Source organism: Stegostoma tigrinum, chromosome 12 (assembly GCF_030684315.1).
Source record: "Stegostoma tigrinum isolate sSteTig4 chromosome 12, sSteTig4.hap1, whole genome shotgun sequence".
Lineage (NCBI taxonomy): Eukaryota > Metazoa > Chordata > Chondrichthyes > Orectolobiformes > Stegostomatidae > Stegostoma > Stegostoma tigrinum.
In genome coordinates this window covers 71,843,880-71,858,844 of record NC_081365.1, presented here as the reverse complement: position 1 = coordinate 71,858,844, position 14,965 = coordinate 71,843,880, and the positions used below count along the sequence as shown (strand labels likewise).

General features: G+C 39.5%; 1 protein-coding gene across 11 annotated transcripts in view; it reads left to right on the top strand.

The window, feature by feature from the left end:
• The window catches only part of setdb2 (SET domain bifurcated histone lysine methyltransferase 2), a 72,900-nt gene that overhangs the window by 44,547 nt on the left and 13,388 nt on the right, over positions 1-14,965 (top strand). For 9 of the 11 annotated variants that reach the window (XM_048540555.2, XM_048540556.2, XM_048540554.2 and 6 more), the window contains 5 exons: positions 400-501; positions 1,028-1,197; positions 7,891-8,125; positions 11,047-11,164; positions 14,266-14,416. In XM_048540555.2, the coding sequence (XP_048396512.1) occupies positions 400-501; positions 1,028-1,197; positions 7,891-8,125; positions 11,047-11,164; positions 14,266-14,416 (776 nt within the window). The remainder of the gene's footprint in view (positions 1-399; positions 502-1,027; positions 1,198-7,890; positions 8,126-11,046; positions 11,165-14,265; positions 14,417-14,965) is intronic. The other 2 variants (XM_048540557.2, XM_048540560.2) reach the window with 2 other exon arrangements.

Genomic DNA, 14,965 nt, shown 5'->3' with positions numbered 1-14,965 from the left:
TTCATGGAGACCATGATCTGATGTACTCACCTTCACTCTGCCCTCCCCTTATCCCAGGATATAGTTACCAAACTAAATTCTGCTACGTTAGCAAGATTCAAGATGAAAGAAAGGATTTCATTTTAGAATTGTAATTGCTTCTAATATTATTAACCACTCCACTTTTCTGACTTGGGCTTTACTAACAGCTCACTTGCTGCCATCACAGCACCATTGTAGCTTTGTCTGTAATTATATTGCCTGTTTTTCTACTATCTGTAATTTAAATTATTCTGTTTTGTATCATCTGTGGAAATTATTGTACTAGAAAAACGAAAAGCAGAAAAGATTTCAGCTGTCACTGATGAGATGGGCATTTAAGTTTGGTGTACAGATATTAAAATATGGTGTGTTTGCAAGATCTAGGTGTGCCTGCCAACAACAGACAGCAAATGTCAACAAAAGATTTAAAGGGGCAACTGGGTATGAATATAAACGACTTCTCCAAAATGCACCTTCTGGGTAAGTTAATGACAGAAGTGGTCTTTTTGTGATCTGTTTGCAAAAGTTATTTCATCTTCTTATCCATGTCCTCCAGCATTGAAGCCAGATCTACTATGGACTGTTTTGTGAAATTCCTGGGTGTATAGGAATTAGTACAAAATTCTAATAGCATCCACCTGCCTCTCAGCATGTTTAGATTAAAACATCAATGTAACAGTGAAGAAGTTCTCACTTTGCTCTGATATTCAGATTTATAGTACTCCTCAGAAATTAGACCTTCAAACAAATTTCTGACTTTTTTCTGATAGTACGAGTAACCCTAGAGAGGATTAGTTGGACACCTTATATTTGACATATTTTGGTCAGTGATTTGAAGTAAAATGTGGTCTTTATATTTTAGGGAAATGCAAATTGATTTCTGATACCTAGTACTCGGTTAATGTTTGCAATGATTGAATTGCCTGATGGAAAATATTATCTACTAACTGCAGGTTATTGTAAAATGAAATAGGCTAAGTAGTATAATCCATTATTTATCTTCCAGATTATATGAATGTAACAGATGGTGCAAATGTAATGAAAGATTATGTGAAAACAGAGTTGTACAGCATGGCCTTAAAACCCGACTGCAGTTATTTAAAGCTAAAAAGAAAGGCTGGGGAGTTCGTTGCAGAGATGATATTGACAAAGGAACCTTTGTGTGTTGTTATGCAGGTAAGCTTAGAACAAATTCTGACTCATCTGAATATGATGATAATTTTCAGAATATACCTTAATATTACTTTAAAATCATTTTAAGTTATTGCCAGATGAGTCATTTGTAAACACTCCATAGTTGTAACATTTTACAAATTCCTTTATTCCAAACCTTTGTGACATCTCTCCTGTCATGTAACGGCATAAAATTTCTCATACTTTGGCATTGCAGCTGATGAGTTATGAAACTTGTCTGTAAATTTAAGTTTATGGGTGTTGCCAGAATAATACTAATGCCATGATTAATCATCTTTATGTAGGCTGGTTATGGAAGGTATGTAAATTCTACGAAAAGGTTGAAGGTTTAATTAAAATAATCTGTGATTGGAAGTTATTTTTGTCACAGTTTTATACATAATTCTTTTGAATTAAAAATGGTGACAAATGTAAATTACTGAAATTATTTCAAGTATTTGGGCTGTATATATTCTGTGTCCATGATGAATTTGAGGGTAAAAGCATTAGCTTACTTCACATAATTTTCTTTAAGAACTTAGGATGACTCAAAGAGCTTCACACACCATGAAATGGAACTACTGCTGTATTGTCGGGACTTGTGGCAATTAAAGTCTGAGATGAATTACTCTACTCTGTTTTAGTCATGTTGGTTGAAAACTCCCTTACCTTTACTTGAAATAGTGCATGATGGAGGTCTTTTATGTCCACTTGAAAGTGCAGAGAGCCGTGGTTTAACAGCTCACCTGAAAGCTGGAATCTGCAAAAGTGTAACATTCCTTCAGGTTCTGCACTAACGTATCTACATAATTAATAGCCTGGATTTTTCAGTGAAGCTATCAGTGCTCACTGTTAGTGTGGAGTAAATCAGTTAGCAGGGTGTTATATCTGGAATGAAATGAGGATTTTAGGAAGCCATTGTCAGATTTATTCGGCTTAAACTGCGCATTCAAACACATGAAAGGCCTGAAGTAGCAATATTTGCTCACTTAATATGACAGAAACATTGGAACTTGTTTACTACCAAACAACTTCTTGCAGCCACGGAACATTATTTTTTAAGTTTGTAGAGTCTCAGGTTTTAATATTGTTAGAGATTTTTAAGAAATTGGAATACCTTCTTCATTTTTCTATTGTCTCTCATCTTTAGAACATAGAACTGTACAGCACATTACAGGCCCTTCGGCCCCCGATGTTGTGCTGAACTTTTAGCCTAAACCTAAGGTCTATCTAACCTCCACCCCTACCTTATATTATTATCCATATGCCTATTTAATAGCCGCTTAAATGCCCGTAATTAGACCGACACCACTATCCTCTCCAGCAATGCATTCCACGCTCCTACCACTCTGAGTAAAGAACGTCTGACGTCTCCCCTGTATCTACCTCCACTCACTTTAAAATTTTGCCCCATCGTAATAGCTACCTCCACCCTAGGAAAAAGTCTCTGGCTATCCACTCTTTCTATACCTCTGATCGTTTTGTAGTCCTCTATGAAGTCACCTCTCATCCTTTTTTGTTCTAAAGAGAAAAGCCTAGATCTCTCAACCTTTCCTTGTAAGATCTTGCCTTCATTCCAGGCAACATCATTGAAAATCTTCTCTGCACCTTTTTCAATGCTTCCACATCTTTCCTGTAATGATGTGACCAGAACTGGACACAATACTCCAGATGTGGCCAAAGCAGGGTTTTGTATAGCTGTAGCACAACTTCACGGCTATTGAACTCAATCCCTCTATTAATGAAAGCTAACACACTATACGCCTTCTTAACAACTCTATCCACCTGGGTGGCAGATTTCAGGGAACTGTGGACATGAACCCTAATCCCTCTGCTCCTCGACACTGCCAAGAATCTTTCTGTTAACCCTGTATCCTGCTTTCAAGTTTGCCCTTTTAAAGTGAATCACCTCACACTTTTCAGGGTTAAACTCAATCTGCAACTTCTCAGCCCAGCTCTGCATTCTATCAATGTCCCTTTGTAACCTAGAACAGCCCTCTGCACTATCCACAACTCAACCCACCTTTGTATCATCCGCAAATTTACTAACCTACCCTTCCACTCCTACATCCAAATTCATTTATACAAATCACAAATAGAAGAGGGCCCAGAGCAGATCCTTGTGGTACACCACTCGTAACTGAGCGCTGTGTTGAATATTTTCCGTCCACTATCACCCTTTGTCTTCTAAGAGTCAGCCAATTCTGAATCCAATCTGCCACATTTCTCCTTATCCCATGCCTCCTTACTTTCTGCATGAACCTTCCATGGGGAAGCTTATCAAATGCCTTACTTAAATCCATGTATACCACATCCACTGCTCTACTTTCATCCATGTGTTTGGTCACCTCTTCAAAGAATTCACTAAGGTTTGTGAGGCATGATCAACCCCTCTCAAATCCATGCTGATTATCATGAATCAAACTGTGCCTATCCAAGTGATCATAAATCCTATCTCTGAGCCCTTTCCAACAATTTGACCACTGATGTAAGACTAACTGGCCTGTAATTTCTAGAGTTATCCCTATACCCCCTTTCAATAAGGGAATGACGTTTGCCACTTTCCAGTCTTCCGGCACTATACCTGTGGACAGTGAGGATGAAAAGATCACCGCCAAAGACCCTGCGATCTCTTCCCTCGCATCCCACAGAATCAGGATAAATCCCAACAGGGCTGGGGGACTTGTATGTCTTCAAGTTCCTCAAAATTCCTAGTACATCTTCCTTACTAACATCCAACTCCTCTAGCCTACCAGCCCGTTTCACACTGTCCTCCCCTGCAACTAGGTCCCTCTCAGTTGTGAATACCAAAGAAAAGTATTTGTTAAGGACCTCTCCTATCTCTTTAGGCTCTGAACACAAATTCCCTTTACAATCTTTGGTCAGCCCTACCCTTTCTCTTGGTCATTCTCTTAATCCTCACGTACGTGTAAAAAACCTTGGGGTTTTCCTTGATCCCATCTGCCAAGGTTTTCTCATGCCCCTTTATAGCTCTCCTAAGCCCTTCCTTCAGGTCCTTCCTGGCTAACTTGTATCCCTGTAGAGCCTTTTCTGATCCTTGTTTCCTAAACCTTATATAAGCATTCTTTTTCCTCTTACCTAGTCGTTCGACCTGTCTCAAGAACCAAGGCTCCCTCAATCAACTGCCCGCCTGCTAGGGTCAAACATATCAAGCACACGCATTATGCATTCCTTAAGCAATCTCCACATTGCAATAGTGCTCTTCCCTGACAGCATCTGTTCCCATTTTATGTTACCCGGTTATAATTGCCCTTTCCCCAGTTATAAACCCTACCCTGCTGTATGTACCTATCCTTTTCCATGACTATCATAAAAGTAACAGAGTTATGATCGCTACCACCAAAATGCTCTCCTACCAACAGGTCTGACACTTGGCCCGGTTCATTGCCAAGCACCAAATCCAAAGTGGCCTCTCCTCATGTTGGTCTATCTACATATTGTGTCAGGAATCCTTCCTGAACGCACTGGACAAAATCCATTCCATCTAAACTATTACAACTAAAAAGTTCCAATCAATTTTTGGAAAGTTGACGTCAACCATGACTACAACCCTGTGACTTCTGCACCTTTCCAGTATCTGCCTCCCAATCCACTCCTCTATTTCTCTGCAACTATTTGGGGGACTGTAAAAAACCCGCAACAAAGTGACTGCTCCTTGTTCCAGACCTCAACCCGAACTTGACTCTGTAGACATGTCATTCTCGAACCGCCTTTCCGAAGCTGTCATTCTAGCCCTGACTAGCAATGTCACTGTCCCAACTCTTTTACCATATTCCCTCTTTCTTTTAAAGCATCTAAATACCCAAGTCTCTGTAATGGCCACAGCATCATAGTTCCAACTACTGACCCATGCTCTAAGTTCATCCGCCTTATTTCTGATACTTAGAGCATCAAAGTATACACACTTCAAACCATCCCTGCATCCACAATTACGCTCCATCAACCGCATTTCTTTATTAACAACCTCTATTGTGTCTGTTGGAAAGTTGAATACCTCATCCTCTGAATTACAAATCCGGTTCCCCATCCCCATCAATCTAGTTTAAACTAGCCCGTATCTTTATTTCCATCTCTCTTTTAAGTCTAATTTTGTATATTTTGCCCTTTCTAATTCCTTTTTGTTTTAGTTTCCAATTTTGCACTGAAGTAAATGTTTTAACTTATATTGCCTAATTTATGTTCTATGGACAGAACTCTTGGGCTCCATCAAGGTCAGGAATGGAGGCATTCAGAGCCTAAAAATACTCGCATTGACTGAATTCCTCATCTTTTGACTCTGTGTTCCCAATGGCCATTTTAGGGGAGGCAGGTTAGGAGCCCAGGGAATGTTATCTACTCTCTTTCAGCCAATTATGCTTCTTGAAAGGTAGTTCAGCTGCCTGGAGACCATCACCCAGTATCAAGCTGAAGGTCCAACCCTCCAGGCAGAGCTACAGGCTTTGGAACAGATGCAGCCATGAGCTGCCTTGTGGAGGGGATTACCACTCTACACAGCTGCAAACCTCTGTTCGTCTCATCCTTCCACCCCATTTATCTTCAGTGCTTTCTCAGCTACTTACTCAGGACTGTACCCTGTGGCTCTGGCTGTCCAACTTTGAGACCTGATTGCTACATTTAATTGGGTAAGGATCCCTTGATAATTAATACCCTAGTCAAAATCTTAAATAGTGACTGCTTGGCAGGGGAGTGGGGAACAAAATTGAATCCTGATCCTGTTCCCAAATCACAGGTCAGACCTGTGCTTCAGAAAGGACCATCAGTCTGTTTCATGGGACCCACTCTCGCTTGCCCTGATCAGACAGGTTCTGAGTTTATTAGCATCAAGCTAGGGGAAACAACAGAATGAACCTGGCACAGTATGCAATAGACAGAACTAGGTGATCTCACAGTCCTCCTACATCTAGATGTAAACGCCAGTGGACAATTAAGCAGCTAAAAGGAGGAGACAGTTCACAAATATTCCCATCCTCAATAATCGAAAAGCACAACAATTCCTTGCAAAAGACAAGGCTGAGGCATTTGTAACCAGCTTTAGCCAGAAATACCAAGTTGATGATCCATCTCCTCCTGACGTTCCAGCATCACATATCTAGCTGCGTCTTCAGACAATCTGTTTCATGGCAGCTACAAGAATGCCATCTACCCAGTAATACTGAAACTTAAACAGGTTTGCCTTGTGTTCAAACAGCAGCACAAATCCAACCTGGTCAATTATTGCCTGGACAGTGTACACTTTGACCATCAGCAAAATGATCAAAAGGGCCCTTGATAGTGCTATCAAATGGCACAGTCTCAGCAGTAGCCTGGCCACTGGTGTTCAGTTTGAATTTTGCCTGGGGCACTCCTGACTCCATTACAGCTTTGGTCCAAACATGGGCAAAACAGCTGTAGTTACAGTGAAATGACTGTCTTGATGTAAAGGCAGCATTTGGTTGAGTGCAGCATGTGGTACTAGCAATCTTCCATTGTCAACAACCTTGGGGTTACCATTGGCCAGAAACTTAATTGGGTTGACCGTATAAATACTGTGGCTGGAAGAACAGCTCAGAGACTAACAGCAAGCAACTTCACCTTCTGACACCCCAAAGCCAATTCAAAGCACAATCGGGAGTGTGCTGTAATATTCTTTGCTCGCCTGAATGAGTGCAGCTTGAATAGTGTCCGAGAACCTGAATATTGTCCAGGACAAAGCAATCTGTTTGTTTGGCACCACATCCTTCAACATTCATCCCTTCACCTCCACTGCACAGTGGCAGCTATATAAACCATCTGCAAGATGCAGCAACTCACCAAAGCTCCTGCAATTATACTTTTTGTTGTCCCAAATTTTCCTTTTCTGATCTTATTGAAATTAACTGAAGCTCTTGCAATAGAGCCTTTCAAATCCACAACCTCTACCACCTAAATGTGACTTTATTCAACAAGTTCTGACAAGGAGTTAGTGTGGGGGACTTGACTCATTAACTCTGTTTTTCCTTCCACTGATGCTGCCAGGCCTGCTGATTTTCTTCAGCATTCTGTTTGATGGTTTTTATTCAAAAATATGGTATTGACTCTTGATGCTCAAAAAAGTGTCCAAGTAGCCTGTCTAGTGTGATAGTAGTTATTGAGCAAAATATATGCTACCTTGACAGCATTATCGACACTTTAAAGATTCTTAATTTGAGTTTCATTCAGAAAAAAATTAAGCATTTAATCACTGATTGAAAATTTACTTCAGGTGATCCAACCACAGACAAACTGGTTAGCTTGGTTGGAAAGGGGCCCTCTTGTGGTGCAGTCCCTACCCCGACACAAGAGACCCAGGTTCAACTCCAAGAGGTGTATAATAAGGTCGTTGATTTAAAAGAAGAGCTTGGTTGGATACTTGGTGACCTTATCTTCTTATAATGAAAATAAACATGCACGTAAAGCTTCGTCATATCCTGTTAAGAAGTTGGGCTTGTGCTGTTCATAACCTTGTAGAAAAGTATTTCCCCCTGTAACATATTTTTGAAGTGTAGTTTTAATGTAAGAAATATGGCATCTGGTTTGTGCAAAAAGACTGACTCCCCAATTTCTTTAACTGTTGAATTTGTTTTTGATTTTCATGCTCTTGTATGCATAAGTTGTATTTGTGAACGGAAGCCTGTTAGGACAGATTAAATTGATGATTCTAATATGTTTTTGTCTCAGGGAGAGTACTAAACATTGTAAATGCAGTGGAGAACCAGAGAAATGATGAAATGATTAATTATGATATTGATGTGGGACGTAGCAACATAGTAAAGCCTTCCAGCAAGGCAGAGAAAAACGGATCACATTTGGAATCAGATGGTGAACTAATGGATGCAATGGAAGACAGAAAGACCGATATGAAAATAGAAGAAGCAACTCCTTTTCATAGAACTTCAGCCTTAAGTCAAAAAGGGTAAGCTTCAGGTCAGACATTAGAAGAGCTGTTGAAACTAGATAAATTGAAATTTAAATTCCCTAAATTGCTGATCAAAATATTTACTCAAGGTGTGAAAGGTTACAAAAAAACAGGTAAAATGAATTGAGATGCAGGTTAGTAAATGATTGAAAGTGACAGGACATTTTTAACATCAAAATGTATCCATCAAGAGTCTGTACTTTTTTATGAAGGCTAAATCATGTTTGACTAATTGCTAGGGCTCTTTGAAGATGTAACAAGCAAAGTGGATAATGGGTTCCTGTAGATGCAGTATATGCAGTTTTTAGACTAAAGGGTGACAGATTTCAAACATAGATGAAGTGGAATTACTTTCTTGAACGGGTCATTAAATCTATGGAATTCACTACCCTCAAGTGTGGTGGTTGCCGGGACACTGAATAAATATGGGGAGATGGACAGATTTTTAATTAGTAATGGGTTGACTGGTTATGGAGAGAGGGCAGCAAATTGATGTTAAGGTTGAAATAAGATCAGCCACAACTTGAGGGCCGAATTGATTACTCCTGCCCCTAATTCTTACGTTAGATTAAGTGAGAGAGGCACAATGGCCTATTCTTCTGCCTGTGAAGATGAATACATGCATATTAATACTCAAACATAAGAATTTGTATTTCAGAACACATGAACACTTGTGCTTGGCTTCTGCATTCTGCAGGTACAGGATCCATTTCATTAGTGGCATAATTTGTACCGAGTTACTTTGTACCGAAGATGCCCCTTGTGTGATGACATTGTACACATTTTACTGTACTCTCCTATACTTTGTACTTGATTTAATTAATTAAGTCTAATTCTAATTTGGACATTGAGGTTGAGACACTGGTCTTAATGATACCATTTAGATGGGAAATAGGTGGAAATGGGACTGAGAGATGTGAGAAAATGGAAAATTGAGGGGATGGTAAAGCAGGGACATGGATGGGAAGGGATGTTTCATCTCCAGTATCCATATGTTGAATTAGGCAGCAACAGACTTTCAGAGATTTACAAAGATTTTATTACAAATCTGCACTATAGTACGAATATCACTTTCCATCTTTCAACCCTTTTTCTGTCCTTCTCTGTCTAGAAGTCTTCGCTCAACTGGGGAAGGACTGAGCATTTTTTTTTTAAGAAATGAAACCCACCGCAAAGTTATCCAGTCACCCAGATTTGTTTTTAGATATTCTGATCAACCAGTTCATAGTATATATTCCTGAAGCAGATGGGACTTGAACCCAGGCCTCCTGACTCATAGGGAGGGATATTCCCACTGCACAGCAGGATTACTTAAGCTCTTTATAAATGTTGTGACCCCATTATCAAATCACCTGAATAACAAGTGACAAATATCCCACCGGGGATGAACTCAGCTGTTTTTGTTTGAAATCAGTCTGTTCAGATGTGCTAAGATATATGTCTGGGACAAATGACACTTGAACCTGAACGTTATGGACCAGAGGTAGGGGTAATATCACAAGGCACTAGGAAATGAGTTCTTTTAATTTGAAAAAGAAGTATTTAACCTATTCTTCTAATCCACCCATTCAGAGTTGTTATTACACATCTCTGGAGCAGTTGGGATTTAAACCCAAGCTTTCTAGTCTGGGGTTAGGGACACCACCACTGTACTGTAAGAGGGCCTATCTAGGTTTTTTTTAAATTAACGCACAATCAAATCACCCGGATGACTACTTAAAATAAAGTTAATAAATATTGTCCATTAGGGGCGATATCATAACTGAAAATGAATGCAGTCTGGGGAAATAGAGAACCCTATCAAAGTGGAGCTGGAAAGGGAGATAATGCACTCCAGCCCTTGGGCTGCCCTCCACACTAAAGGCTTCAAGGGTGCAGGTGGAAACCACACCTTGTTAATTTTCTTTTTCTTTTATATTCCAGAAGTGCTCTTTCACACAGCTGAATGTTCTTTCCATCACCAAGTCACCCGTAGTTTTGTTTTCAAGTAATAATATCCACTGCCAATAAATCACCTGTGTTTTCCAATCGATTAATTTATGTACAAAAACCATTAAGGCAATGCATACCATTAAAAGTGAGAGAGAGGCAGGGAGATGGGAAGGGGGCTAAATCAAGACAGAGTTGGAAGGGGAACACACTTTTATAAACCACCACCATTTCCAAATGTATTTACAATAGGGCAAGAAGACCATGTGATCTTCTTTTTCATTTTTTTTCTGAAGAAGGGTCGAGGCCCGAAATGTCAGTTTTCCTGCTCCTCTGATGCTGCTTGGCCTGCTGTGTTCATCCAGCTCTACACCTTGCTATCTCAGAAGATCATGTGCTTTGAGGAGGAGGAGGATGAACGAGAGTGTCAGTATGAACTGAGATACTGTCAGTCAGCAATGTCAGAATTAATGGCTACTACATAAACAAAAATCTTCATTCTGCAACAAAAAACAAGGAATGTACTTTCCGGAAAATGTGCTAGTGACCTTGAGAGTAACCTTGAGGAATGAAAATGAGAAAATGTGGTATCAAAGAAAAGAATTGAAGACAAAATGAAAGAGGGAATGAGGATAAAGGGGAAAAGCAAAAGATATACAATGAAAAAGAGGGATGGAAAATGTATTTTGAGAGCAAAAATAAAGCTGCACGAATGTGAGAAAGGGATGAGACGATACAATCTAGATTTCTAGTCAGTAGTTGGAAGAAAAAATTTTAAAAACCTCCTTATGCTTTAATATGTCTTTGATAAACTACCTGTAGTTAAATGAGAGGATCAGTGAGCATGTTAACATAATATTTTTCAAGCAATTTTGTACCCAAAATGTTTAAGATTTAAAAGATGCACAGATTATGTGGTCCTACACTGTTAGCACTATTGTGATTTTGAATTCTCCTGTGCTGCATTTTCCTTAAAACTCTTTGAATAGCAGGGAGAAGCCTGAATGTGAAAAGTCATGTTTTCATAGTTCTGAAAAGTCAACAAATAAAAGGCCTAAAACAAAGACAGCCCTTCTGCAGGCTCAACGAAGGCGGCTTCTGGAGCAGGTAAAGGATGATTAAAAAGATTAATAACACTGGTGCACACATTAATGCCTTACATGTTTTCTCAACTAACTAACTTCTGGGAAGTGAAGGTGAGAGGAATAATGAACAAATTGCTTCTAGTTGGTCTGATGTAGTCATTGTTGTGGAGTGAATGCTCGTTGGGATACTGAAAGGCCAATCTTCTCATTTAGATTAGTATCATGGGTCTTTTACAACCATTTGAACAGGCACACATTCTTCAGTTAGACTCCTATTATTTGTTCATAGTATTTGAGCATTGCTAGTGAGGGCAGTGTTTGTTGTCCATTCCAAATTTCCCTTGATAATGAGGTGCACTGCTGTAGTCCATGAGGTGTAAGGACACAAACAGTGTGTGATGTTAGAAATGGAATTCTTGCATTTTGATCCAGTGTCAGTGAAAAATGTAACGATAGATTTCTAAGTCAGAATGCTGTACAGTTCGAAGAGGAACATATAGATACTGGTGTGCTCATGCATATATTGCCCTTGTCCTTCCAGATGACAAAGATTTGGAAGCTGTGGTTAAAGCAAGCTTGGTGAGATACTGCCGTGAATCTTATAAATAGCACACGCTGTTGCCATTGTATGGCACTGGTAGATGGGATTCATTTTTAAGGTGGTGAATGAGGACAAAGGGGCTACTTTATCCTGTTTGGTTTCAAGTTTTTTGAATATTGTTGAAGCTGCACTTATCTAGGCAGCTGGAGAGTATTCCATCACATTCCTTACTTGTGCATTGCTTTTGTTGGTCAGGCTTTGGTGATCCAGGAAGCTAGTTAATTGCCACAGGATTCTGTTGCAGTCACAGTATTTACATTGTTGATCCAGTTAAGTTTCTGCCTATGGTAAACCCCAGGAAGTTGATAGCGAGTCTTTTTAATGTTCATTTGAGGCATGTTAGTGTCGCTCATTTGTTTGTTGCTCAAGGCCAACATTTGTTTCCTGTCCCTGGTTGCCCTTGGGAACGTGGTGGGGAACTGCCTTCTTGAACCACTGCAGTCCATATGCTGTGGGTTGCCCCTAAAATCCATTAGGAAGGGAATTCCAGGTTTTTGTCCCAGTGACAGAAGGAACAGCGAAATATTTCCAAGTGGTAAGTGGCTTGAAGGAGAACTTGAAGGTGGTGCTGTTTTTGTGTCTCTGCTCCCCATGTCCTACTGGGTGGAAGTGATTGGGTGTTGTCTAAGGATCTTTGGGGAATGTCTGCAGTGTACTTTGTATATAGTACATACTGCTACTACTGAGCATTGGTAGTGCAGGGAGTGAATGCTTGAGGATGTAGTGCCAAGTAAATGGGCTGCATTGTTCTTGATGCTGTTAAGCTGCTTGAGTCTTGTTGAAGCTGCACGCATCCAGGCAAATTGAGTATTCCATTGCACTCCTGACTTGTGCCTTGTAAATGGTGGACGGGTTCTGGGGAATCAGGAGATAAGTTACTGGCTGCAGTATTTTGATCCTCTGACCTGCTCTTGTAGCCACTGTGTTAATGCAATGAGTCCAGTTGTTTCTGGTCAGTGATAAACCCAGGATGTTGATAGTGGGGGATTCAGTGCTGATAACACTATTGAATGTCAAGTGGCGGTGATTAGATTGTCTCTTATTGGTGATGGTCATAGCCTGGCATTTATGTTGTGTGAATGCTGCTTGCCACTGTAGCAATTGATGTAACTGATTGGCTTGCTCAGCCATTTCAGAGGGCGGTTGAAAGTCAACCACATTGCTGTGGGTCTGGAGTCATGTGGCAGATTACCTTCCTGAAAGGACATCAGTGAACAAGATGGGTTTATCCAACAATCAATAATGGTTTCATTGGTTTGGTGGTTTCATTTAAGAATCAGTGGATTCTTAATTCCAGATTTTTAAATTATTATTGAATTCAAATTACACCATCTACCACAGTGGGACTTGAACCAGAACATTATCTTAGTTTCTGGATTGATAATCTAGCAATAATACCACTAGGCCATTGCCTTCCCTGTCATTCAGACATGTTAATGTTGTCGCGGTCAAGGGAATTGTTTAGTATTTCTTTTGTTGAAGATGTTTTTTGTTTGTTGCAAATGTTTCTTCCCACTTATCAGCCCATGCCTCATTATTCCAATTCTTGCTGATATGGTCATAGATTGCTTCTAGATCTGAAGAGATGTGAGAACTTTTGTTGGGATTGATAGAAGCAAATATAGCAGCCAATTTACGTGTAAGGTTACACAATGAGATAATGACCAAATAATCTTTTTCAAAAGGCTGAAAAGTAATTACTTGTCCAATGGAACAATTTCAATTTATACTCATGTTACAAAGAAAGTTAGTGGATGGATGCAAATTGCATAGAGATTGATTCTCCCACTAGCTTTTGTGGTAGAAATTGTTTTTCACAATTGTCTATGTTGGGATAGTACTAAGCTCTGCTGCCTTTTGGGGAAGATCTCAAGGCAACAGCATTGTTGTTAACTAGAGAAAGAAAATTGATATAAAGTTCAGTTTAAGGTTATTTGCCTGCAGGAAATACACACTTTGTACTTGTGATCGGAAGGCTTTGTAAACAGTGAGATTCTCATTGCTTCAAAACAGTGTCACTAATAAATATAATGCCATTCTGTCACATTAACCAACCAAAAAAATGACATCACTCTTAATCTAATTTAGTTCTGGAATATAATTTCTGGCCTAAAAAGATGGAGATTACATTAGTCTGGACTTTGTTACAAGAATGTAACACGTCATTAAATTGAGATTAGTAGGTAGACTGCAAAAGGTCATCAGTTTAACACTTGTTTTAGTTCCTTAATTCACTCCAGACATTGTAACAATACATGTCATATATTTATGTTGTGTGCGAAAATCCAGAAAGTTTGAGACTCCTACAGAAGATCTATGTCCCATTTTAATTACTTCGGTCAAGTATTTCTAAAATAATTTTTCAGCAAAGTACAATCCATTATTATTATGTCCTCCTATATGTTGTAACAGTGCATTTCTTATTACCTTAATTTTTGTGCCTGGCATCAAGTGCACAGCTGATTATCACCATTGAGACTTTGCTCTGGCTGTAAAATTCTGATTTTGTTTTTGTATTTCAGGGGCAGATTTCAATTACATACAGCAGTTCAGAGGAAGACAACAGTGAACTATCAGGGCAGCGATCCAAAAAAGTCCCAAGAACACTTGAGCCATTTTCACTAAAGCGACACACTACTCTGTCAGATAATCGACTTATTAACAGTGATAAAGGTATTTTAGTACGGAGTAATTTATAGTTTCAGGGCCAGAAATCTGGATGATGGTGGGTTCATAATCTTGCTGAAACTGGCATTTGAGCAGTTTTGTTCAATTGTAGTTTCTGCCACTTAAATGGTTCATGCATACCACAGGCAGCTGCCTGAATCAGAGAAGCAGCATTAACCATTTCACATCGTAGTAGGAGTCAGCAGCATTGGTGGTAGTTAAAAGTATTCACCACAGTGTTATGGACAGTTTGTATAAATACTTGCAACATGCTTAATTTTGAAAAGCTCTGTACATTCGAGGCAGTGTTGAATATTCAGTCAGTTATTTGTACCCAGTTAAAGTACAGTTACTTTGCAGAAATTGAGTAGTGATGCAAGGCTGTTGCATCCACAATGCGCAGTAGAAACTGTACGATAGGCAACGTGAAATGATTGAGGTACTACTTGCTTTTTGTTTAATATTTCAGTTCCATAAGCTCAATTGGTTAAAATGGCTGGTTTGTGCTGCAGAGTGACGTATGTAGGTTCAATTCCTGCACCGGCTGTGGTTGTC